Source organism: Camelina sativa, chromosome 19 (genome assembly GCF_000633955.1).
Source record: "Camelina sativa cultivar DH55 chromosome 19, Cs, whole genome shotgun sequence".
Lineage (NCBI taxonomy): Eukaryota > Viridiplantae > Streptophyta > Magnoliopsida > Brassicales > Brassicaceae > Camelina > Camelina sativa.
Window position 1 is genome coordinate 4,354,877 of NC_025703.1, and position 25,699 is coordinate 4,380,575.

Sequence of the window (25,699 nt, forward strand, 5' to 3'; positions counted from 1 at the left end):
CTGCAATGAAGCTCTACGCGATCCAGTTCCATCTTTTTGTTACCTGTGTCTTGTTCCTCAGCCGGGAGGGATTTCGGCGTGCTTGCTTCCGCGCTGACATTAAAGGGATCCGGTTATTGAAAGTGGCATGGGTGACATTTCCACTCGGAATCGCCATTACTATTGCAGCTTGCGTCTTTGTGTTATGGTGGCAGAACATTTGTTACTCCGACACTTATGCGCAGGCTATCTTGATTCACGGTACTTTGTTGTCCTTTCCTATTATACCTCTTGTCTTTTTCTTATAAGATTTCTCTTACTAGTCAAATTGACATTCGCAGGAGGATAAATCTGCTTTTTCTTCTCAAGGACTAACCTACTTAATTGGCAGGATTTGCATGTGTACTGGAGCTATTGGCTGAGCCTTTGTATATCCTCTCGCAGAAATTGATGAATCTAAAATTGCGGCTTATTGTCGAGATTGTTGCTACAACTTTCCGTTGTGTAGTTTTGTGCTCTCTCATAGTCATGCAAACTAACATGGTACAAATTTGTGTTAACAAGTTATTACTTCTTATACCATTCCATTTCGTTTCTAGCGACGCTTGAAGAAACTTATATGATAGAACTAAGATCTAATTATTATTTTCAACATATGTAGGAAAAAGGGATAATCTTTGCACTATCCCAAGTTGCATATGGAGGTTCCTTATTTCTTGGATACTGGGCTTATTTTCTCTTTCTTGGTGTTTTCAAAAGTTCGGATCTCTTTCCTTTCAGGTATGAGCTCTCTCTGTTGCTTGATCTCCTTACCAGCATTCGTAACTCTTTGATATATTTTAGTCAACTCATTCATTTCCAGTAATGTTCAACAATTTTTGTGATGTCACAGACCCGGGACCTTCATGGATTTCGATGAGCAGCTCTCGAACATGTGTATGCTATTTACTTTTCAGTCCTTCCGAAAGTTGATTCTCCAAGAAGGTGAAAAGTTGGTCCTGGTATGGTTTGATACATCTTATAATCAGGCTGTTTATGGGATCGTCGACAAACTAGGCAAGTCTTATAATCAGGCTGTTTATGTTAAGTATATTATATATTATTATACATCACATATTCTCTAAAATTCCAGGAAGTTTAGTTGTACGCATGGTGTTTCTTCCCTTTGAAGAAAGTACATACACTACATTTGCCAGTTTCGCATCAGGTTTATTTCTCTCCTGAATTTAGTGTCGTCCAGTATGTAATAAATCTTAGTTTATATGTTTCATGATGTTGGTTGACTCCCTGAGTTTACCATATATGGTTTCTGTTTCTCTTCTCTCTTGACAGGTGATGATAACCAGGATAAGAGCAAGGAACTCGGAGATCGTCTGACCGAGGCCTTAAAGTTTGTAATATTAATAGGTATATTCCTATCTATTGAAATAAAAACTTCTACTCGTAATGTGTTTTTATCAGTCCCTAAAACCGAGCGGCAGCTTTATAACTTCATTCCAGATCCTAAATCGTTTTTGTTCCTCAATGAATATAAGACTTTTGACTCTAATCTTAGGTAACATCCTGGAAATTTCTAGGTCTTACATTTATGGCATTTGGCCCGAGTTACTCGTACTCTTTTATCAGATTGTTATATGGTAAAAAATGGAGCGATGGAGAAGCTTCCTTGGCACTACAGTTTTATTGTTTCTACATCATCGTCCTGGCCATGAATGGTTAGTAATCATATGCAGATTTGCCTAATGCTTATTGACTTCTTGATTTTGCGTCAGTCTTGAACCTTTTCAAATATTCTTTTCAGGAACCTCCGAAGCATTTTTACATGCAGTTGGAAAAGAGAATCAACTAAAGCGCTCAAACAACATGTTGCTTGTATTTTCACTGATCTACATCATATTAAATGTTCTGCTGATAAGAACTTTAGGAGCAGTAGGTCTAATCTTGGCGAATTCCATGAGTATCCTTCACCCACATCTATATGTAACTATTTCAACTAGAATCATCTTTTGTTCATCCTTTTTTTTTTTTGTCTTCTTAACTCTTTAAAAAAGATATGATCCTAAGGATCACCTGTTCAGGGCGATTCATCCAACATTACTTCCAGGTATACTTGATTAATCTTCCCTATATATTATGTTGCGATAATGACTCGTCTGTTTTGTTTGTTTATTAACTTCAATTTTCTCTGCAGGGCACTTCTTCATTCTCGTTCCGAAAATGCTTACCTGTAGGCTGGCAGGTTCTTATCTTTTCGGGGATAATCACTCTCATCTCAGAGAAAATGTTTCTTAACCATAAGAATTTCCGGGAAACATTTCCTCTCCATTTCGCCATCGGTTTCCTATGCATATGTCTCTCAGCCATTGTCATGTAAGTCTTCTCCAATGACAACCACAAACCTCCATCTCAGAAATCAGACTTTTACAGTCCTATTTTCGTTCTGAAAAATGTACTTTCTGAAATCTTGTGTTTTGTCTCTTGTAGATACCGGTGTGAGAGACCGTTCATCAATAAATATATACGTTTGGGGGATCACGATCACGGCGACTGAATAAACCGGTGTTTAGGAAGAGAGAGAGTCGGAATTTTTGTACAGTATTACTGAACCTGTTTTACTGAATTAGAATATATGTTAAGGGGGAGATCTATAATGTAGCCGATAGTACTGGTATATAAAATGATCAAATTTCACAAAATTAAGACAAAAAAAAACTGTGGTTTTGGAACAAAATGCATAGTGTTCAATTCATGGGTCATACATAGTGCGGTTAGATTAAAGATTAGACCGATCCCGCCGGCGCCAGTAGATAGCTGAACCGGATGACCAAGTTTCAAAGAACAACAACAAAGTAAAATTGACGCGTGACGCGTGTGTAAAGCGTATGATTAAGCAATTACGATAACACCCCTCACCGCGTACAAAGCTTATTCGTACTTATCTAATGGCTTTGTCGTAAATAGCTCGAACCCAAACCCCAAAGTATCTTTAATGGATAATCTGGACGTAGTTAACTAAATTTATCATCATCATATCATCCAAAAGTAAAAAGTTCACTTTTTTCATCTTCTTTAATCTCTCTCTCTCTCAAACTCAAAGCTTCATCTTCTTCTTCTTCTCGGTTCTCACCATGTCTGGTTACCCACCATCGAGCCAAGGTTACGGTTACGGCGGTAATCCACCACCGCCTCAGCCACCGTACGGATCATCCGGCAACAATCCTCCACCGTACGGATCCTCAACCTCCACGCCGTACGCTGTTCCGTACGGAGCTCAGCCCGCGCCTTACGGTGCACCACCGTCAGCGCCGTACGCTGGTCCTCCAGGAGGAGACCATAACAAGCCTCACAAAGAGAAACCTCACGGCGGCGCTTACGGATCTCCATCTCCTCCAGGTGGTGGTTACGGTGCTCATCCATCGTCTGGACCTTCCGATTACGGTGGTTACGGAGGAGCGCAGCAGCAGTCAGGACATGGAGGTGGTGGTTACGGGGCTCCTCCTCCTCCTTCTTCTTATGGAAGTCCGTTTGCGTCTCTTGTTCCGTCGGCGTTTCCTCCCGGAACGGATCCGAACATCGTTGGTTGTTTCCAGGCTGCGGATCGGGACAACAGTGGGTTCATCGATGATAAGGAGCTTCAGGGAGCTCTCTCTTCGTATCATCAGAGCTTCAGCATTAGAACTGTTCATCTCCTTATGTATCTTTTCACCAACAGCAACGTCAGGAAGATTGGTGAGTTTCTAGATTCTTTCACTCAATTCTTGAATTGAGTCGATCCTCTTTTTTTTTGGTTTATCATATAGTGAAATTGCGGTTTTTAGAGAAGTATAAAGCCTCCATTGTCTTGATTTCACCATCTAGGTTTTGAGTTTTGAGAAATCCAATTTGTTGAATTTTCCTCTGCAAATTGTTTGGTTGACCTTGATCGTTAGTTATACCAAATCCTCAAGTTATATCATATATTAATTCAAGTTGAAATTAATAAAGAAATCATCTTTTAATTATTCCTCGTGCAAGCCTGGTTTTTGAGTAATATATTGATTTAAGAATTCAACATTGCAGGACCAAAAGAGTTTACTTCACTTTTCTACAGTCTTCAGAATTGGAGGGTAAGTTCTCAAAGGCTTCTGCTTTAGCAATGATTTGATGAAATTGCTGGTCATGAATGTTGGAGTTAAGCTCATGTGATTTTTGTTTGGTGTTGGTTTTTTTTTGGGATTTGGTTTACAGTCCATCTTTGAGAGGTTTGACAAGGACAGAAGTGGTAGGATAGATACAAACGAGCTGAGAGATGCACTCATGAGCCTTGGGTTTTCAGTGTCTCCTGTGATTTTGGATCTGCTTGTTTCCAAGTTTGACAAAAGCGGAGGCAGGAACAGGGCTATCGAATATGACAACTTCATCGAGTATGTTCATTCGTTTCAACCCTTTTTAACCATTCTTTTCTCACTCTGTAAGAAGTGAAAAGTTCATCACTGATTCTGGTTTTTCCATTTGTGCAGGTGCTGTTTGACTGTAAAGGTATGCCTATTTTCTATCATAGCTAGGGTCACATTCTTAGACACTAGGAAACCAAATTCGTTTACAATAATGTAGAATTGTGTGTTTATGTTATGATGTTTGATGGAATGATTTTGCAGGGGCTGACTGAGAAGTTCAAGGAGAAAGATACGGCTCTATCAGGGTCAGCTACTTTCAATTACGAGACGTTCATGCTCACTGTTCTACCGTTCCTTGTCGCTTGAGTGTGTGATATAGTCTCTATCTTTCGTTCTCATATCAGCTTTTGGATCTTTTTTTAATTAGTTTTACTTTTACCTTTCTTGACTTTGCTTCTCTAAGATTTGGATGTAGCTCTTCTCCATATGAGCAAAACCTTTTTAAACAAGCCTTGTGGAATAATTAACATACCTTTGTTAAACCGAGATTTCTTTTAGATAGCAATTTAAATCATAATAATAATTATAATATCTGGTAAAATTAAGCTTGGTGATTTTTGAGGTGGCATGACAACATTATCTTTGAAGAACATATGAGAAGTAGTAACACACTGTTAGTATCATTAATCAGTTCTTACTCTTCTTATATATGGCACAATTAATTTTATCTGTTTTTACTTTTTACAAAAAGATGTCTTATAGTTTCCTACCCAAAAAAAAAAAATGTCTTACTTTATCTTGTTTCAAGTATTTTCAGTAGAAAAAAACGAAGGCAAAACCATATAGAAAAGCAAAAAAAAAAAACGTTACATATTATGGAAAAATTATATTTAATGACGTTTAATAAGAAATGAATCCCTACATCTGTACAAAAAGATTGGTGAACCACTAAAAGAAAAGAACATTTAATAATTTTTTGTCACTCTTCTGAACAAATGCAGATTTTTTTAGAAAGTGGTATGAACTATCAAAGCGTTAAAAAAAAGAAAAAAAAACACTAGATGTGAATCGTGATGATATTAGGTAAAGACGATATTTTATTTCCCAAAATAAGCATAACTAAACAAATTATTCGAATCCAATTGAAATTAAACAAAATAATAATTAAAAACTGGGTTTGCTTTACCATCTTCGAGAAATCAGAAGCCGTTGACACACACATGCGAATCGGACGGATGAGATTAGTCCACTAGATATTTGAATTCAAACACAGTAAAAGAGTTAACGTTACAATTTTAGTTTTTTTTTTCCGCTCAGGTTTGGATCCGAGCCTAAATACCCCGAACCAGAAAACAAACAAAGAAAACGAATGACAACAAAGGTTTGGAGCATTATAAAGAAAAACATTCTTAAGCAGAGCGATTCAAAGAGAGAAGACGACGAGACTACTCTCTTCAAATTTTCCTCTTATTTCTAGGGTTTGATTGATCTGTCTGCCCAGAAGGAAAGCAACAGAGTCTAAAATTGGTAACTTCGATTTTGTTTCCTTAGGCTGATTCTGATGTGCATTGATTTTGACACGGTCCATTTTTAATCAAGTTTCTTTTTCGTTTTTTATTTTCTTCAGTCTAATGACAAGTGGGTTGCACGAATTTCATCTGGCTTCAAGAAGAGCCGAAGAAGCAGGTTTGTTTTTGTATAACACAATTTCTCTGTTTTTGAATTCGATAAACAAGATCGGAACCTTTTTCTGATTTGTGTTTTTATATGTTTGCAGCGGCGAGGAGATTTCAAGCCGTGCAATGGCTTCAATCTGTAGTGGGTCAACTCGGTATCACGAATCAGCCATCGGAGAAAGAGTTCATTTCTTGCTTGAGAAATGGTATGGTTCTTTGCAATGCTATCAACAAGATTCACCCAGGAGCCGTTTCTAAGGTTTGGTTGAGTTCAATTTGTTTGGTTTGGTTTGTCTCGAGTTCGTCAGATTCCAATTTTAAGTTTTTAACTTTTTTTTTATTGAATTAAGGTTGTGGAGAGCTACTCGTACTTGAACGGAGAGTATCAACTTCCACCGGCTTATCAATATTTCGAGAATGTTCGGAATTTTCTTGTGGCTTTACAACAGTTGAGGCTTCCTGGATTTGAAGCTTCTGATCTTGAAAAGGTAACACATTTTGAGATCATAGTTCTTATTATTATTATAAATGGTTTTGATTCTGTTTATAAGCTTTATGAAGAAGAACTGAATATATAAAGGGGTGTAATGTTTATCACAGGATAATCTAGAGTCTGGATCAGTGACCAAGGTTGTGGATTGCGTTTTAGGACTTAAGGCATTCCATGAGTGCAAGGTGACCAGCAATGGTAATGGGTCATACAGGCACGTCAAAACGCCCACGTTTCAGCTCTCTGCGACTAAGATTCAGCAGCCTCCTAGTGCTTCTCGGCATTTGGACATGTCCTCGGTCCGTGAGAGAAACGGTTGCACGGATGGTGAATCTGATCAAATCAAAGGTTTGATCCATGCTTCTTCTTATGTTAAGGATACTCTATATCCTTTAGTTGACTTGTGTTAATTGTGATTTGTTTTTAACATCAATCTTACTGCATTTGGATTGGATATATGTAGAGATAGCCAAGTTGTTTGCAGATCACATTTTCAATTCCAAGGAAAACATTGATGAGAATCTTATTTCACTAGAGAATGGCACTGGGGTAAGTTGAAATGTTCTGCACCGTTTGCTCAAGTATCTCTACTGTAACAGTCAGATCAATTTGGTTAAATTGCTTTCATTCTTTGAATTGCAGAATTCTAGAGCAAACTTCGAGAAAATCATCTCAAGATTCCCAGAGGTATATTACAACATACAAAATCGATTTTCCTAGTGATGCGCTGTTCTTATACTTCAATACTGTTTTGATAGATTTGTCTGACAGTAATGATGTTTTTATGTACAGCTTCAGTCAGTATTCAAGAATTTACTTAGCGAAGGTACCCTGAAACCATCAGACTCAAAATCCATGCCTCTGGAGGAGTTACCTGTCCATGAAGAAGACCAAGTATGCTATTTTTTGCTTTTTCTCTTTACATGTGACACGCAAATCTTACCTTAGAACTGCATTTTGATGTTGGCACCTGAACAGGAACTTTGTATATCTTATGTTGATCAGGCCTTTCCATGTATTGTTTACTTCCAAATTTGACTAATGTTCTGGTTATGCATAGTGATTAGTATTATCTTTTTCTCAATTTTTACCTTTCTAGTTTGCGCTGCTCTTTCATAGACACCTCTCTTTACTCCACAACTGTTTTAAAGAGTTTCATGTCTTAGTTTACACTAACAGATTGTTGGTTATATTTTGTTCAGTCCAGAAGCAGTCTCCTGCAAAAGACAAATTGCAACCATAAGCGTTTACTGAAAACACAAGAAAAGGAGCTTGCGGTATGTTTGCATTTAATCTGTCTCAATGAAGTTCTACTACTCGTTATCTTGACTTATATTTTACAAAATGATCAGAATTCTATGCACTACTTTGTGTCCTAATCCAGGCATATTTCTCTGTTTAGGTTCTCAAGACCTTGTTCATTAAAACTAAGCAGGATTTTAAGGAATTTCAAGTTCATTTTCAAAGAGATTTGATGGAACTAGGTTAGCTTGTTTTCTGAGATTTCATTTTAATTACAATCTCATTTTCTAATTTCAAATTCAATTTACTGTGCTGCACAGGGAATCAGATGCAAGAGATGTCATCAGCAGCTCAAGGATATTACAAAGTGGTGGAAGAGAACCGAAAACTATATAACATGGTGCAAGATCTTAAAGGTAGAAAGTAATTTACACAAGTTTTCCTCTTATAATGGAAGTCGTAATGCCATGTCTTGAATCTGCAGGAAATATAAGGGTGTACTGCAGAGTTAGACCAATCTTCAATAGTGAAATGAACGGAGTAATAGACTATATAGGAAAAGATGGCTCTTTATTTGTTTTGGATCCATCGAAGCCTTATAAAGATGCAAGAAAAACGTTTCAGTTTAATCAAGTATTTGGTCCAACAGCAACTCAAGGTAATTTTGCAATGTCTCAAGAGGCTTATAAGCTTGTGTATTAGTAAGATATCTTTGAAACTTTTAAATTCATGTGGACAGATGATGTATTCAGAGAAACACAACCATTAATCAGATCAGTGATGGATGGTTACAATGTCTGTATTTTCGCTTATGGCCAAACGGGATCAGGGAAGACATACACAATGGTGAGAATAGTTCTACAGACTAGAGCATCTTCTTGCCTTTCTACATATTTAGTTATTACTTATCATTTTGTTTTTTTCTTATCCAGAGTGGTCCTCCAGGCAGATCAGCTACTGAAATGGGAATAAACTATCTGGCTCTCAGTGATCTCTTTCTGATATGTGATAAAAGAAAGGATATGATGACATATGAGATATACGTCCAAATGGTCGAAATTTACAATGAGCAAGTCCGAGACCTTCTAGCGGAAAATTCCTCATGTACCAGATATCCTTTCATGGCTGCTGAAATTTCAATATTTTCAATTTCCTGCTTTATCTATTTCACATGAATCGGCCTAGTGTTCTTCTTGACTATATGTGCACATTAGATATTCGAACTTGTTCCAGTGAGGATGATGGCTTGAGTCTTCCAGATGCTACAATGCATTCTGTAAAATCTACCAAGGATGTCCTTCAGCTGATGGAGGCTGGTGAAGTGAATCGTGCAGTTAGTTCCACGTCCATGAACAATCGAAGTAGTCGGTCTCACAGGTACCAAACTCAAAACATACACTTCCAGAATTATGGAATTACTGCTTTGTGATCTAAAATTAATTTCGTTCTTGTAGTATTTTTATGGTGCACGTACGTGGGAAAGACACATCTGGGGGAACCCTCCGAAGTTGCTTGCATCTTGTGGATCTTGCAGGGAGCGAGAGAGTAGATAAATCAGAGGTGACTGGAGACAGACTCAAGGAAGCACAGTATATCAACAAATCTCTTTCTTGTCTCGGAGATGTAATTTCTGCCTTAGCTCAGAAGAATTCTCACATACCATACCGAAACAGCAAGCTGACTCTTTTACTTCAAGACTCATTAGGTACTAATATCTTAGCCAAGAATCTTTCCTTCGCTGGTTAGTGAACGGAAAATATTCACTGAATTTCTGTCTGTCATGTCTTCATTTCAGGAGGACAAGCCAAAACATTAATGTTTGCTCACTTGAGTCCTGAGGAAGACTCTTTTGGGGAAACTATCAGTACTTTGAAATTCGCACAAAGAGTTTCAACAGTCGAACTTGGAGCTGCTCGTGCACACAAAGAGACTAGAGAGGTTATGCATCTCAAGGAGCAGGTTTGTAGAGACTAAGTCCTGTTTGGAAGCTAAACAGTAACAAAATTCGTTTCTTGTTTATTTTACATCTAGTGAGCCACAAACGCTTTGTTCTTCTTTCAGATTGAAAACCTGAAGAAGGCTTTGGGTACCGAACAATGGAATAATGTTTCCAACAGTGGAGCAAAGGAGATAAAATCTCCTTTCAGTAGGCCGATTGCAACAACAGAGAGAACTCCTCCACGTCTCAGAAGATTAAGCATCGAAAACTGTAGCAACACAAAGGCAAACCTTGAAGACAGGAAAGCTATTAAGTCACCATTAGCTTCCCGTCGTGCACAAATATTGAGTTTTGAGGGTCCAAATTCCTCTAAAGACGAAGAAAGCAGTAAAGTATATCCCACCACGGAAGTACAACAGCTCAAGAATCCACGGAGTCCTGTAAGCGCTTATCAAAACCGAGCAGTGAAATTAGATGGCAGAACAAGCATTCCTCAACTCCAGCTATTGCAGACACCTGTTAAAGGAGCTTCCAGAAACGACATACAGATGATTTCTGTGGATTCTAGGACAAATGGAAAAGGTTCACATATACGGAAGTCCCTGAGGACAATCGGAAAGCTGATCAATGGTTCAGAGAAGAGGTATGAACAAGACCGGTTATTCCAATATGCTTGATAATACTTGTCATTTTTTTACCTGTTTACTGAAAAGCCTTTATGTTACCACAGAAAAGAGAACATACCTTTGGATCCACGGTCACCACTTGGAGTTGCAAATCATTTTAGCCATATAAAGTCCCCGGACACAAGCAATGCTAAGACTATGCGACGGCAATCACTCACAGGTGTAATGCCACCAGGACAAGAAAGATCGCGTAGGTCTTCAATAGGAGGAAACCCAATTGAGATTGGTAAGAAAGATCTTAACATAAGTTCATGTGTCTCTTTACCTCCTTTTCATCTGAACAAAATCAATAACTAATAATTTGCTTTTGTAGGTGTAACTAGTACAAAAGGTGTAACTGGTACAAGAAATGCCAAGACACCTCCACCTATGCGTTCAGCATCAAAGATAGGGAAGAAGTGGGCGTAAGAAGCTACTGAAGAATAACACGTTCTCTTGCTTTGGCTCGAAGCATAGTATCTCGTTGAAAGTCTTTTCAGCATCTACACTTCAGTTTCCATTCAATAGGATGAAAAATTTATTTCTTCTTCCTGAGTAAATAAGAACTCAACTCTAGAGGGCTCTGACTGTAACATAGATGGCTCTTGTTTAAGCCATTTCTTAATAGTTTCTTTGTTAGTGTCTCAGAAACATTGAATTCATTTATGTCACGGTTTCATTAAAATCTTTACAAGAACTCTGTACTTTCTGTAGTTTGTGCAGACTATACAGCAACAACAACAACAAAAAAATCGAAATCCATTTCAGGTCAGCTAATCAATTTTGCATACACATCAACCAAAACCTTCTTGAATCTATGGAGATCTAACATCACTTTCTGGTCGTTCAGGTATATCCCCTTTGTGAATTGCCACCCTTTCCGAGTAATGCTGTTTGGGTCTCTTAGAATTGGATCATTTTTATCATATTTTTCATACAATGAGCTCTCTCTTGCAAGAATCTTATAACCAATGTAATCTAGACCGAGCTTCTTTGCCGGTTCTCCATAATATGTCTCTGCTGCCCAATCTGTTCCCAATGGAATGATTTGAATGAAGACACCTCCAGGTTTCATGAACAGAAAATGAGTCATGGCTGCTCCATGTACCCCAACCATGACATTGCTTGAGTTAACCGCTCTGTAAATCTTTGCCAGTTCCGTTGTTCTGTCAGGTCTCAAAACCTCGACTTCAAACCCGATCCTCTGAGCCATTTTCACCATCAGAGCCTCGTTTGTTATCCCTCGAGACCCGGTTCTTGAAAACAATGCAAGTTTTGGCCTATGAGCCTTTCTTCTCTTTGCTACTCTCGGGTGGAACCGTTGCTCCTCTTGCCTGTCCAATCTATTGATTCGAGGCCTATAGGCTCGATCAAGTACATTTCTGAACTCATTGATGGTTGTTGTAGCATCTTGCATCTGAGAAGGATCGACGGTTAACTCACCATGGATTCTAAGACCAACAATAGCTTCCTTGAAGCAGTGAGTTCTCTTGTCTTTGTTGAAATCAATAAGAGGATAATCAGAGAGCTGAGAGAGAACATCTCCATACTTCATCTCCCACCACCTGTGATAGTCAGCAATCACAAAGACAACCTTTTTGTTGAAACGTTTAGATGTTATAAACAAAGGAATAAGCCCGTCGTTGAACTCATGATAGAGGTTTCCGGTATACCCTCCGGTAGAGAATAGCACGGCGGGTACGTCATGGTTTACATCGCATTTATGCTTGTCGCCAGAAACGTTCACATCTTTTGTCATAAGTTTCAGCTCACCAATGGTGTCCATTATACTAGTTTCCCACTTTCTGGTGTATGGTTTGATTGTTTCTTGCAAGACGTGGTCGGTGAGATCATTCGAAGTGTAGAGAAAGATGCAGGAAGGAGCGTGTGTTCTGATATCGCCTTTCATGAAACAGATGTCTGAACGATACCCGTTTCTGTCACAAGATATGCTCACGTCTGCATTAATTACCACAGAAGAAATACTGAGAATCTCTTGCTCGATGTTTCAAGAACAGTAAGAAACAGAGGATTAAGTACTGACCGTTTTGTGACGTCTTAGGCGACTCTATATCGGTTTCGGAAACACGATTTTCAATCTCTATGATTGAAGAATCGGCAAAAACATACGAAGTGAAGAAAGTTTAGGACAATAATAAAAAAAAGATAGAATTGATTTACTTGTAGTATAAGATAAAAGAACCGTACCGATGAGAAACAGAGAAGAGGGGTAAGGGAAATAGAGGAGCTGAGGAGCAAAGACGAAGCAACTTGAGATAAGAGAGAAGAGAAGAAGATAGATAAGCTTAGGCTTCGATCTCTTTGAGCAATTCCCACAAGAACTTTTCAACCCGAAGACATAAGGAAACAGCTTTCTAGATTCGTCTACTTTGATATGTGCTACTTTTTTCATATCCTGCCTCATCATTCACTTGTTATTTAAGTGAAGAACACAGAGAAAGAGAGACGTATGCAAGGGATATAGTGAAGTCTTTGTAAACAGAACTTGTCTATCTATCTCCTTGAATACGTAAGAGGAGAGAAAGAGAGATCGAGTAGACCAGAGAGAGAGAGAGAGAGAGAGAGAGAGAGAGAGAGAGAGAGAGAGATGTTTTCTAGGTACTGTTGTAAGGTTTGATCAGAGTATATATTTAGAGAGAGAGAGAGAGAGGGAGACGTTAGCATACTATTCTATTCTTTGGAAGAGAGAAAGAGAAAAGTAGAGGAGAGAGAGAGAGACTCGTTTCTTGGTATTGTATAGGAGCAGAGGAGAGGAACATACTACTAATTCTTTGCGATGTCTTTGAGAATGGAATGAGGAGACGTGTGGGAGAACGAGAAAGGGACTTTGGCCAAACCCATATCATTCATCTTTAGGCTTATATATGTCGCTTGCATCACAAGATTCCTTTTCCTTAAATCATGTTTGGTAATACTAATAAATACTTATTATTAATACGATATAAATATATACTCGTCTTAGTTGGAAATCATCCTATCAGTGACATATTCAACTTCCTTAAATGGAATTTATGTCTAAATCAGCATGAAAAGTGAAACAGTTTTTTTTTGAAGTTAAATCAAGTAGTAATTTGGACACATATGATTCATAATTCAATGTTTTCTTTCTGGCGTGCTGGAGTCTTATTATCTGAGGTCCAGCTAATTGTGATCTTTTAATTTAGACTTAACAATTTTTTTTTTTTAGGTTGAACCGGGAATAAAATAAAGACTGCATGACCCAAGACTAGTTTATGGTTCAAACTCAATAATTTCCAAAAAAAATATAAGTTGTCATAGCACAAGGCCATCGAAACATAAAATTTGTTTATATGGATTATTATAAATTATAGATTTGTTTATATGGATTATTATAAGGTATGAGACCAATCTACTCATAGGGATGACTAATTAAGAATAAAGAATTCCAAATTATTGGACAAAGGAAGAAACGATCAAATAGCCCAATGGAGGCGTTCTTAACGGTCAAATACATACAACATGTCATATTCCAAGGAGTTTTCTATAAGAATTAAAACTTACAAATATCCAAGGATTTTTATTCAAACGGGAAGAAAACAACAGCTGGTGGGCGAAAAAATAATGAAATAAAAGTTTCATGAAGAAAAAGTTGGTGGACGAAAATTATAGGTTTTTTTTTTTTTGGGGCAAAATTCTAGATTATATGAGAATGAAAGAAAACNAGAGTATATATTTAGAGAGAGAGAGAGAGAGGGAGACGTTAGCATACTATTCTATTCTTTGGAAGAGAGAAAGAGAAAAGTAGAGGAGAGAGAGAGAGACTCGTTTCTTGGTATTGTATAGGAGCAGAGGAGAGGAACATACTACTAATTCTTTGCGATGTCTTTGAGAATGGAATGAGGAGACGTGTGGGAGAACGAGAAAGGGACTTTGGCCAAACCCATATCATTCATCTTTAGGCTTATATATGTCGCTTGCATCACAAGATTCCTTTTCCTTAAATCATGTTTGGTAATACTAATAAATACTTATTATTAATACGATATAAATATATACTCGTCTTAGTTGGAAATCATCCTATCAGTGACATATTCAACTTCCTTAAATGGAATTTATGTCTAAATCAGCATGAAAAGTGAAACAGTTTTTTTTTGAAGTTAAATCAAGTAGTAATTTGGACACATATGATTCATAATTCAATGTTTTCTTTCTGGCGTGCTGGAGTCTTATTATCTGAGGTCCAGCTAATTGTGATCTTTTAATTTAGACTTAACAATTTTTTTTTTTTAGGTTGAACCGGGAATAAAATAAAGACTGCATGACCCAAGACTAGTTTATGGTTCAAACTCAATAATTTCCAAAAAAAATATAAGTTGTCATAGCACAAGGCCATCGAAACATAAAATTTGTTTATATGGATTATTATAAATTATAGATTTGTTTATATGGATTATTATAAGGTATGAGACCAATCTACTCATAGGGATGACTAATTAAGAATAAAGAATTCCAAATTATTGGACAAAGGAAGAAACGATCAAATAGCCCAATGGAGGCGTTCTTAACGGTCAAATACATACAACATGTCATATTCCAAGGAGTTTTCTATAAGAATTAAAACTTACAAATATCCAAGGATTTTTATTCAAACGGGAAGAAAACAACAGCTGGTGGGCGAAAAAATAATGAAATAAAAGTTTCATGAAGAAAAAGTTGGTGGACGAAAATTATAGGTTTTTTTTTTTTTGGGGCAAAATTCTAGATTATATGAGAATGAAAGAAAACAAATGAGAACATGATACTCAAATAATCTTTTCAACATAGTAGAAAGATATTATCTACTATCGTATAATATAAATTCATGTATAGTTTAAGTTATGTAGAAATTTCTAAACGTCGATATAAAGTATTACGACCCACTTTAGAGACGACCAAGTTCGAAAAGATGTATAGGTCATCATATATAATTAAGATCTAAAATCCAGTGATACGAAGAAAAATAGCAAGAGGCTTTGATTAAAAAAGGTATAAATATATATTCTGTCAAATACAATACGTATGTGTATAGAATATGCATGGTGATGCCAATATCTTACCAAAGTTTTTGCCCCTAATTAAATTATCGCCTCGTGTAACTGTGTAAGTTTTAGATTATATTGAAGCAAAAAATTACGAAATGTTTTAATAATTGGTGATTCGATGAGAACTGCAATAGAAGTACGCAAAGATGATGATCATTGGAGACCGCGACTTAGCTTTATCGGGAATTGTGAATTTATCCATATTCACTTTAAGACGATCATGATTCATGAGTACGTCCTAATGCATTCAGATGATCGGAAATTTTCTTTAACTATGTGTTTTCTTTGTTGAATTTTATTTATAGTCTACGAAACAAAACAACTTTATAGAGATCCTCTCATGGGCATGGGGTATGTCGACCAAAATCAAAATAGTGCATAAGTTTAATACATATTACACACTTGTCATAATCATTTGCTTACATGTTGTTAGTTCATACGTCAATTTTGAGTTTGCTGTATATATAAATTCGATTAATTAAATAGCACATAACAAGTATTACTTTTATATTGTAGAGTTCGCAAGAAAACAAAACTTGAATTCTTAGGGTTGGTTTAAAAAAAGTTTATAAAAAGTCAAATCATAGTATTAGTATATAATAATAACCTTGCGATTGTGAAAGCATAGAGATTATTATTCAATGCATTTCAATTCTGATGATCCGATCCTAAGTAGAAGTTTTACATATGCGTGCATTAATTGGTATTTGCCTGGTTATGTGTTATGTTCATATGTATGTTTTCGATATCGGGGATATATTATAAAGTTGTATGTTGTTGTACTGTTGTGTTTGGTGTGTCATGTGCCATGTGTATTATGTGTGTGCGCATGGACATAATGCAAAAAAAGGGAGTGGTGGCAGACCAAAAAACAATTTAGGGCTTCCAAATGTTGGGCCGGATTTGTTCTAAAGCCTGTTATCTTCTTATAGCTGGTCTGTGTTGTCATATCTACCGTTGGATCGTTATTAGACACGTGGACGGTTGAGTTCGGTAACATCGCATTTTCTAAAATATTTATCGGGAGAGAAAGAGAACAAAACAAATCGTTGAAGAAGTAAAGTAAAAGAAAAAGCTCAAGGGCGCGACGAAGAAGAAGAAGAAGACGAAAGTGGCAATCTTTCGTAATTACAGTCCAATTACTAAAAAGGGGTTTTAGGGTTTTTTAGTTCTGAGTGAAGAGAATCGATGAGTGACGCGTTTTGTTCGGACTGTAAGAGGCACACGGAGGTTGTGTTTGACCATTCCGCCGGAGATACAGTTTGTTCCGAGTGTGGTCTCGTGCTCGAATCTCACTCAATCGATGAAACTTCGGAGTGGCGTACCTTCGCTAATGAGTCAGGTGATAATGATCCTGTTCGTGTCGGTGGTCCGACGAATCCTCTTTTAGCTGATGGTGGTCTCACTACTGTCATTTCAAAACCTAATGGTTCCTCCGGCGATTTCCTCTCTTCTTCTCTCGGTCGATGGCAGAATCGTGGATCTAATCCTGATCGTGGCCTTATTGTTGCGTTTAAGACGATCGCCACTATGGCTGATAGGTATAGGGTTTTTTTTCTCGAAATTTTTAGGGTTTTAGTTTCTGGAAGCTCGGAATTTTATTGAAGCTCAGTTTCATCAGTTGAATGTCAGACAGGTCAGAAATTTTGAGAATTTTAGTATCTAGAAGCTCGATCTAGATGACATCTTATAATGGGTATAAGCTGAAATTAGAAACTTTCTTCTTTTAGCAATTGGGGGAATGGAAAAAAAATATTTTTAGGTGTTTTCATTGTTAATTAGGTTGATGGACAATTACTAATCTTATAAACCTTGTGTTTTCTCCAGGTTGGGCCTTGTGGCAACCATCAAGGTACTCTTTTTGTCTCTTATACTAATCTAAAGGCTTCTGCTTGAAATGCATTCTGTTTTGAAAGTTGCTGATGTTTCTTGGAATGTAGCTTGCGAATGTTTATAGACTTTCTATCCTTATTCCATTGTGTTTTTTTTTTTGGTGGTTTTTGCTCTTCTATTGAAGGATCGAGCCAATGAGATTTATAAAAGGGTAGAGGATCAAAAGTCAAGCAGAGGAAGAAATCAGGATGCTCTTTTGGCTGCCTGTTTATACATTGCTTGCCGGCAAGAAGATAAGCCACGAACTGTCAAGGGTACAAAAACAGTTTATTTTTTAAGTCTTTATATCTCACCATTTACCTTATTCTTAACCCTTGCGGATATTATGTAGAAATATGCTCTGTTGCCAATGGAGCTACTAAGAAGGAGATAGGTCGTGCGAAAGAATACATAGTCAAACAGTTGGGGCTGGAAACTGGACAGTCAGTGGAAATGGGTACTATACATGCGGGAGATTTTATGGTGAGTTCTTAAACTAGTGCTTCTTGGTTCACGTATCCACGATGTTCATCAACTCTGTTTGGTATATTTTCCAGAGACGATTTTGCTCCAATCTTGGTATGACCAACCAAACCGTGAAAGCGGCTCAAGAATCTGTGCAGAAGTCGGAGGAATTTGATATAAGGTTACACCATTAGGCATTGTTGTCTTATCGTTTATTTTTTCTGGATGTATCGGTTTACAACCCATTCATTCACACAGGAGCTTTTAACCTGTTGCAGGAGGAGTCCCATATCGATTGCAGCCGCGGTAATATACATCATAACACAGCTCTCTGATGAGAAGAAGCCTCTCCGAGGTCTGTTCCATTCGCACTTTGTGAATGTAAACAAGTTAACATCACACAAAGTCACAAACTATCTGACATTTAAAACCTGCAGATATATCGGTGGCAACTGGAGTCGCGGAAGGAACTATAAGAAACTCTTATAAAGATCTTTACCCCCACCTTTCCAAGATCATACCAGCTTGGTATGCTAAAGAAGAAGATCTCAAGAACCTACAAAGCCCTTGAGTGTCTTCTTCTTCTTCGCTCTTACTCTGCTGCCATGCCTTCCTGTTTCGGTTGGGATTGAAGGGCTATAAAGTAATTTGGCCGAGAAGTGCGACTCGGGCCACACTTAGACAAGATTTTTACAGTAGATTTGTATCAAAATCTCTCCATAAGATACCATAAATTGTTGACTTAACGAGACTGTATTTCCTGTTGATCTCACCATTTCGAACATCATGCCACCGACCTTTGTAACTCTGCTAATCAAGCCACCGGTTTAAGGATTGGTTTTTACTTCTCAACACATGACACAGAAGAACTCATCGGTTCTGAAGTCAAAAGTGATTACAATTAATTAGGAGAACTGGAGATAATACGTTTTTTACTTTGTTATTTACAGTTTTATGAAGTAAGTTTAAAAGAAATGTTCATAATTATGTTTCTCTTACAATGACTACTTTTAAATTCATGTTATCCGTGGACAACATCATCAGTATCTAAATATTGATAAGATAATATTTTCAAAAGTATATAATATTCGGATTATAATTAATAAAATATCCAAGCAGCATCAAATATTTGGAACTTAAACCTTATGATTGGAAACATTGAACTTCCTCTGAGAGTTGAAGTTTCCCCTTTATAGAGTTTCAGATTTAGAAGTAGTCATTGTCTTTTAAATAAGACTATAAAGCGTAAGTTATTTATTAACAAACGTGCAGTATCAAAAATTTGGATTTAACACATAACCAAAGTAATTATAATGTAACCAAGTGAAAATCAACCACTCTAGCTAGATAAAAAACTAAAAAAGTTCATATATTCTTAGTTCAATTATTTCCAAGAGAGTATATAGAAGAAGAAAACAAAAGTTACATGTTCTGTTGGGGTACACGGATATTTTATAAGCTGCATAAATATCTTTAGGTTGGGCCAAAATGCTGCTATAGGAACTCTTACATTTTAAACATGCCAATTTGTATCTAGTGTGCTTTCATCATATACACTCAATTTTGATCGTATTATCTAACATATATTTTAATATTTATTTTCAAGATTGTCAAAGTAAATATCTTTCTGTAATGTATGTTTTTGAAGTGATCAGTAGTATATTGAAATTCTTCGATTATATGACCTAGTTGTTGTTTAAAAAAAATATACTGAACCCCTTAAAAATCTGAAAAACAATATTCTTCTTTATAACTTTTTTTTTGGTAAAAACCTAGCTATTTTCGAGATGAGCAAACAAACCAAAATATGAAAATAGTAATAACAACATTTTTCAGACTGAAACAAATGAAGTTATTTCATCAACCTCTAAACCAGTTTTACAGTCAAGTATATATAATACTACTTTTTTTTATTTGATATTAGTATGCGATAGAGAGACGGTTGGATTTTATCTTGCATTTGCTGTTTAAGAGATGTACACACTATAATTTTCCATGATTGAAATTATACACAAATCCTACCATAAGATTGATTGGTGAGAGGGGATGACTATGGTTGGTGAAGAGGAGGAGCGGAAAAGACTTTACCCAAATCTTACCAACTCCATCCATTATCAAATTCTTTTATGTATTTTTGTTCCTTGCAATCAATTTTTTTGGTAAGCTTTTCTCTTTATCCATAAGAGAAATTATACGTACTTAACGTCCATTCCCATAAAATCAATAGTATTTTGTACTCTATATATATATTATACTATAATCAATAGTAGTATTTTATACTATATATAGGCTAAAGATCCGGATGTCTTTGTAGTTTTGGGTGTTGTCCCCATATTTTGGATTCGAATTGTGTTGTTTAATTTATTTAATGTGTACGACCTACGAAGGCTCTCAGTCAAAAGCTGATTTAGGTGGAGTTAATTAATTATACCTTTTTTTTTTTAAAAGAAAGAAAAATAAATTAATTGAAGACTTTTAAGAAAACTTTTTTTTTATTAATCAATTCAGAAAATTGATAAATGATCGACCTGTTTTTTTAGGTTTATTGATCCGCAAACCTAAAAAAAGGAAAAAAAGTATAGTACAAGCCATGGATCCGCGCAAACCTAACGTATTCAGAATTTAGATAAAAAACATACCGACCTGGTAATAAATGACATTCAATCAAAATATACGATATGGATAAAGATTTGGCATTCTGTATTAGCTATTAAATGAAATACTACTATATTTTTCGAAACAACATGTCAGAACCGCTCCATGCAATAAAACTTATTAACTTACGAAATTAATATATATATAAAAAATAATATCTACAGTATATGTTAAATTTGGATTTGTGGTGTTTGCTCACACAAGACCAAACCATCATGTCCCTATCTCTGGCGGTACCTGACCCTCGAGCTCGACAAGTAAAACGAATATCATATAACATGGAAGCCACGTGGGTTAATATACGTCCGTCTAGATTGCAATTCACATCCGACGGCTGTAGACACATTTCAACTAACCCGGCTCCGTTTCTCACCAACTCTTTTGCCTCTATTTAAAACCTCCGATGTCGCTCACCTTTCTCTCAGGGAAATTTTATTAATTCACAACTCGAATAAATAAGTTTCTCCCTTTAATTTTTATATGTTTCATCACAAACAAAAGTACAATCTCATATATTGTACCTTGTAAGCGCAACGTGTAACTAGATTCATACACACATCTGTATTGCTTTAATTTGTTTCGTATATATTAACATTACTACATAGAGAAAGAGATCAAGACGACCATATTGTCATTAAAACCGGTCGGTTGTATCCAAAAACCCCTTTTTCTTTAATCTAGTCGGCGGTCGTCATGGAGCTATGCAATCAAAACAACCACATCACCGGCGATCCGTTGAACTGGAACGCAGCGGCTGAAGCTTTGAAAGGGAGCCACTTGGAGGAGGTGAAACGAATGGTGGAAGATTACAGGAAAGGGGTGGTGAAGCTAGGAGGAGAGACGTTGACTATTGGTCAAGTTGCCGCCGTGGCTAGAGGAGGAGGAGGAGGAGCTACAGTGGAGCTAGCGGAGGAGGCACGTGCCGGAGTCAAGGCGAGTAGCGACTGGGTGATGGAGAGCATGAACCGAGGAACCGACAGTTATGGAGTCACCACTGGGTTTGGTGCAACTTCCCATAGAAGAACCAAACAAGGCGGTGCACTTCAAAATGAGCTTATTAGGTAAGTTTTTTTTAGTCAATACCATATATGGTAACTATAAATTTGTTACTACTATTTTTTCTCTCTCTTTTAATATTGTACTATATCAACATTTAATGTGTTGAACAATTCTCTAGACTGGGCTGCTGCTAGCTAGTGAACAAATTTTTTAGAATAGGTAAACTAATTACAATGACAATAATGATAATTACTAATGTGTTTATTGAAAACCGAAATTAAATGGTTTTAACTTTTTTAGCTAGTGAATTAGTTTTAGAGTAGGAGAAAAGAAGATTTGAATCCGGTACGTGTAAATACCGTGAGACAGGTTAAATGTATGTTCTTGGTGATCTCTCATTGTTTGCCAAAAAAAAAAAAAACTGATCTCTCTTTTGCCTAACAGTTTTCCTTATTTTTGGCATTTTTTTAGTAGACTTCACCCTTCTCTTTGGTATTTGGTTTTACCTCATATTTAGGTGAATAATTTGTTTTGTTAGTACTAATTAGCTGAATAAGTTGGTAATTTGGCAATAATAATTAGGTGAAGTTAAGTTACACATAACAGTCGTGGACGCTAATAATTACATGCCTCTCATTTCTTCATACACCAAACTTTTAATTAATTCTACTAACATATATAATAAAATTTTGAGAAATTAATAACGGTAACGTGCAATTAATGACTCGAGCAGGTTCTTAAACGCCGGAATATTTGGCACCGGCACCGGAGACACGTCACACACGTTACCCAAGCCGACGACAAGAGCAGCAATGCTCGTCCGTGTCAACACTCTCCTCCAAGGCTACTCTGGGATACGCTTCGAGATTCTGGAAGCCATTACAAAGCTTCTCAACCACGAAATCACTCCCTGCCTCCCTCTCCGTGGCACCATCACCGCTTCCGGAGACCTTGTCCCGCTGTCTTACATCGCCGGACTCCTCACCGGCCGTCCTAACTCCAAAGCCGTGGGTCCTTCCGGTGAGACTCTCACTGCCACTGAGGCCTTTAAGGTTGCCGGAGTGTCGTCCTTCTTCGAGCTGCAGCCTAAGGAAGGACTAGCACTTGTGAACGGGACAGCGGTTGGATCGGGTTTGGCCTCGACGGTTCTGTTCGAGGCAAATATTTTGGCGGTTTTGTCGGAAGTTATGTCTGCCATGTTTGCTGAGGTTATGCAAGGGAAACCAGAGTTCACCGATCACCTTACGCATAAACTGAAGCACCATCCTGGTCAGATCGAAGCCGCCGCAATTATGGAACATATATTATACGGAAGCTCTTACGTTAAGGAAGCTCAACTTCTTCACGAGATGGATCCTCTTCAAAAACCTAAACAAGATCGGTAACGTTTCTTGCTGTTCAAGTAAACTTATATTGTGTTTGTGTGTGTGTGGTTATTTATAGCTGAGTAGCTTCTCTGTTAACTTGCAGGTATGCATTACGTACGTCCCCACAATGGCTAGGGCCACAGATTGAAGTGATCAGAGCGGCGACTAAGATGATTGAGCGTGAGATCAACTCGGTTAACGACAACCCTTTGATCGATGTTTCAAGGAACAAAGCTTTGCACGGTGGGAATTTCCAAGGGACACCGATTGGTGTCGCCATGGATAATTCTCGTCTAGCCATTGCTTCAATCGGGAAACTCATGTTCGCGCAGTTCTCTGAACTGGTCAACGATTTCTACAACAACGGTTTGCCTTCTAACCTATCCGGTGGGAGAAACCCTAGTCTTGATTACGGGTTCAAAGGCGCGGAAATAGCCATGGCTTCTTATTGCTCTGAGCTTCAGTTCTTGGCTAATCCCGTGACCAACCATGTCCAAAGCGCGGAGCAGCATAACCAAGACGTTAACTCCCTAGGTCTGATCTCGAGCCGTAAAACCGCAGAAGCAGTCGATATCCTCAAGCTTATGTCCGCGACTTACTTAGTCGCGCTTTGCTAAGCCGTTGATCTAAGACATCTAGAAGAGAATCTGAAGAAAGCGATTAAGTCCGCGGTTAGCCAGGTGGCGAAACGGGTCTTAACCGTTGGTGCAAACGGTGAGCTACATCCGTCAAGGTTCACAGAACGTGATGTCCTCCAAGTGGTTGACCGAGAGTACGTGTTCTCCTACGCAGACGATCCCTGCAGCATCACTTACCCGCTGATGCAGAAACTTAGACACATTCTTGTAGACCACGCTTTGGCTGATCCAGAACGCGAGGCCAATTCCGCGACATCGGTTTTCCAAAAGATCGGAGCTTTTGAGTCTGAGCTGAGAGTGCTTCTCCCTAAAGAAGTGGAACGTGTTCGGATTGAGTACGAGGAAGGATTCTCGGGTATAGCTAACCGGATAAAAGAATGCCGGTCTTATCCGTTGTACCGGTTCGTGAGAGATGAGCTGGAGACAGAGCTGCTAACCGGAGAGAAGGTTAGGTCACCGGGAGAGGAGTTTGAAAAAGTGTTGTCTGCGATTTCTGATGGAAAACTCATTGATCCATTGTTGGAATGTCTCAAGGAGTGGAACGGAGCTCCTATTCCAATCTGTTAATTAAAAAATCTCTGTTTTGACAGATGATGATCCATCCATATCCAACATTCTTACATATAAAATACACCTATAATATGTTTCGTTGTATGCTAAATGCTGTCTTAAATGGGTGTTACTCCCAAATAAATAGAAGCTTGACTTTATATTTTTTGGACATAACATATGTTTCATTCTATTAAAACAGAACATAAGTAAGAAACAGAGTTTAAAAGACAACAAAGAGAGGCAATCCCCAAAGCCAAGACAATAAAGAGATAGAGGTAGATAGGGGTCATCGAGATTGTAGTCTTGAGAGCTATGAGCCAAATCCTAGCAAGGATTTTGGATCATGTGAGTTCAAGCAATAACGATGCAGCTTCTAAGAACAAGTCGATGGAAGAAGAGGTGGCCACTGTCTTGTATCGAAGACCAAGTGACGTTGAAATAGCCAAAGCTGAGATACTCACCGGGATGAGGATGTCTACCCGAAGGTTAGCTTTGTCATGAGGTCGAGCAGGGTTGAGGGTACTCTGATTGAGGGTAAAAAGAGAGTTAAAGGATGTGACTGGATTCGGTGTAAAGCTCTGGAAGTTGTATTGGTAACACCCACTCCATGGAGATGGGGTCATAATGCCACGGGACTTCAAGAACTTAGGAGATAAAGAGTTCACAAGTGAAGCTAAACCCAGAATACTCAAACAGAGAATGTGAAGTCGTAATAGAACTAATGTAACTATTAAATCGTAAACCTAATTTTTCTCTCCCAAGCTCGACTATCGAGGCACCGCTACCCCCAAATTTCCCCGACGCCGGTAGGGCTTTTGCTCGCCGGCGTCAAGGCATCTCGACCTTAGATCTTTTTCTCTACTTTCGTGGCTCCTTTAAATCTCTTGTGCAATTTCTTTTTCCCCTTTTGAGTCTTCTTTTGCAACCTTCGCTTACCCGATTCACTCAACCATACTCAGGTAGAGGCTCGCACATCATCGAATACAGAGGTCGGAGGAGAATGACAAACTCCCATATCTGTAACCCCGACCAAGCCTCATTACCAGCGGAAATCAAGTCTTGTTGCTTATCTAATTCTCGATCCGGAATGGTCATTGTCTCTACAGTACCCCCTACTACAACGTCACCCGAGCCTAGGCAGGCAGAGACGGAGACGGCGTCTGGTGTGGATACCTTCAGAGATTTGCATCTTCTTCGATATTGGACTGCCGCCTTGAATCCAAGTCACAGCCGGAGCTCGACAAATCTATTTTTGCTACTGGACTACCGACGTGATTACAAGATCTTGCCCAACCTCCAAAAGCCCAGGTTCTCATTTTCAAATCCCTTGTCATCCTATCGACATTGCTTAGTCTATTTGGTTACCCTCGGTGTCCGAAGACTGCATCAGAGAACTCACTTAGCTAGGTTGTCTTGGATGTTCAAAGGATTAGCTGGAACTAACGTATTTGCTAAGCTTGTAACATTGTCTGTTGGATTCAAAACCTGGAATTACCAAGCTTTACTTAAACCCCGAACCCTTTCCCCTGTATGAAGCTCAGGTTTATTGTCCCCTTGTCCATGTCTCGCTTTTTAAACATCTTGTGTGGAATTCTTGATCACAATTTTCATGGCAGAGAGGATCCACGTGGTTTGTTGCGGCTTTACACGTTTATTTTGCACCTGCTAGTAGCTTCGTTGGCGAGCCCTACTGCTCCCTTTATCCTGCAACCATCCTCCCC

At 37.9% G+C, this 25,699-nt stretch overlaps 5 protein-coding genes and 1 pseudogene across 5 annotated transcripts in view; 5 read left to right on the plus strand and 1 right to left on the minus strand.

Annotated features, from left to right (window-relative positions):
• The window catches only part of LOC104764735 (protein RFT1 homolog), a 4,693-nt gene extending 2,018 nt beyond the window's left edge, over positions 1-2,675 (plus strand). The window contains exons 6-12 of the mRNA XM_010488328.1: positions 1,112-1,186; positions 1,312-1,386; positions 1,557-1,694; positions 1,781-1,936; positions 2,031-2,083; positions 2,171-2,349; positions 2,464-2,675. Coding sequence (XP_010486630.1) covers positions 1,112-1,186; positions 1,312-1,386; positions 1,557-1,694; positions 1,781-1,936; positions 2,031-2,083; positions 2,171-2,349; positions 2,464-2,530 — 743 coding nt within the window. The 3' untranslated portion in view covers positions 2,531-2,675. The remainder of the gene's footprint in view (positions 1-1,111; positions 1,187-1,311; positions 1,387-1,556; positions 1,695-1,780; positions 1,937-2,030; positions 2,084-2,170; positions 2,350-2,463) is intronic.
• Positions 3,005-4,920, plus strand: LOC104764737 (probable calcium-binding protein CML49). The gene is made up of 5 exons (XM_010488329.2): positions 3,005-3,708; positions 4,039-4,085; positions 4,207-4,382; positions 4,479-4,497; positions 4,617-4,920. Exons 1-5 carry the CDS (start codon positions 3,108-3,110, stop codon positions 4,719-4,721), a joined length of 948 nt encoding a protein of 315 aa, XP_010486631.1. The 5' UTR covers positions 3,005-3,107; the 3' UTR covers positions 4,722-4,920.
• On the plus strand, positions 5,732-10,949 carry LOC104764738 (kinesin-like protein KIN-14G). The gene is made up of 20 exons (XM_010488330.2): positions 5,732-5,882; positions 5,983-6,041; positions 6,133-6,290; positions 6,382-6,519; positions 6,632-6,869; positions 6,985-7,070; positions 7,164-7,208; positions 7,314-7,415; positions 7,724-7,798; positions 7,924-8,005; positions 8,084-8,179; positions 8,248-8,421; positions 8,503-8,609; positions 8,696-8,874; positions 8,973-9,140; positions 9,218-9,468; positions 9,559-9,722; positions 9,825-10,345; positions 10,433-10,614; positions 10,702-10,949. The coding sequence occupies exons 2-20, from the start codon at positions 5,987-5,989 to the stop codon at positions 10,794-10,796; spliced, it is 2,916 nt and encodes a 971-aa protein (XP_010486632.1). The 5' UTR covers positions 5,732-5,882; positions 5,983-5,986; the 3' UTR covers positions 10,797-10,949.
• LOC104764739 (EGF domain-specific O-linked N-acetylglucosamine transferase-like) lies at positions 11,026-13,197 on the minus strand. The gene is made up of 3 exons (XM_010488331.2): positions 12,576-13,197; positions 12,412-12,468; positions 11,026-12,326 (listed from the first exon to the last, which is right to left on the minus strand). Exons 1-3 carry the CDS (start codon positions 12,793-12,795, stop codon positions 11,137-11,139), a joined length of 1,467 nt encoding a protein of 488 aa, XP_010486633.1. The 5' UTR covers positions 12,796-13,197; the 3' UTR covers positions 11,026-11,136.
• Positions 16,480-18,619, plus strand: LOC104764740 (transcription initiation factor IIB-2). The gene is made up of 7 exons (XM_010488333.1): positions 16,480-16,971; positions 17,258-17,282; positions 17,448-17,577; positions 17,655-17,785; positions 17,860-17,948; positions 18,046-18,122; positions 18,205-18,619. The coding sequence occupies exons 1-7, from the start codon at positions 16,619-16,621 to the stop codon at positions 18,336-18,338; spliced, it is 939 nt and encodes a 312-aa protein (XP_010486635.1). The 5' UTR covers positions 16,480-16,618; the 3' UTR covers positions 18,339-18,619.
• LOC104764741 lies at positions 20,844-24,138 on the plus strand (annotated as a pseudogene).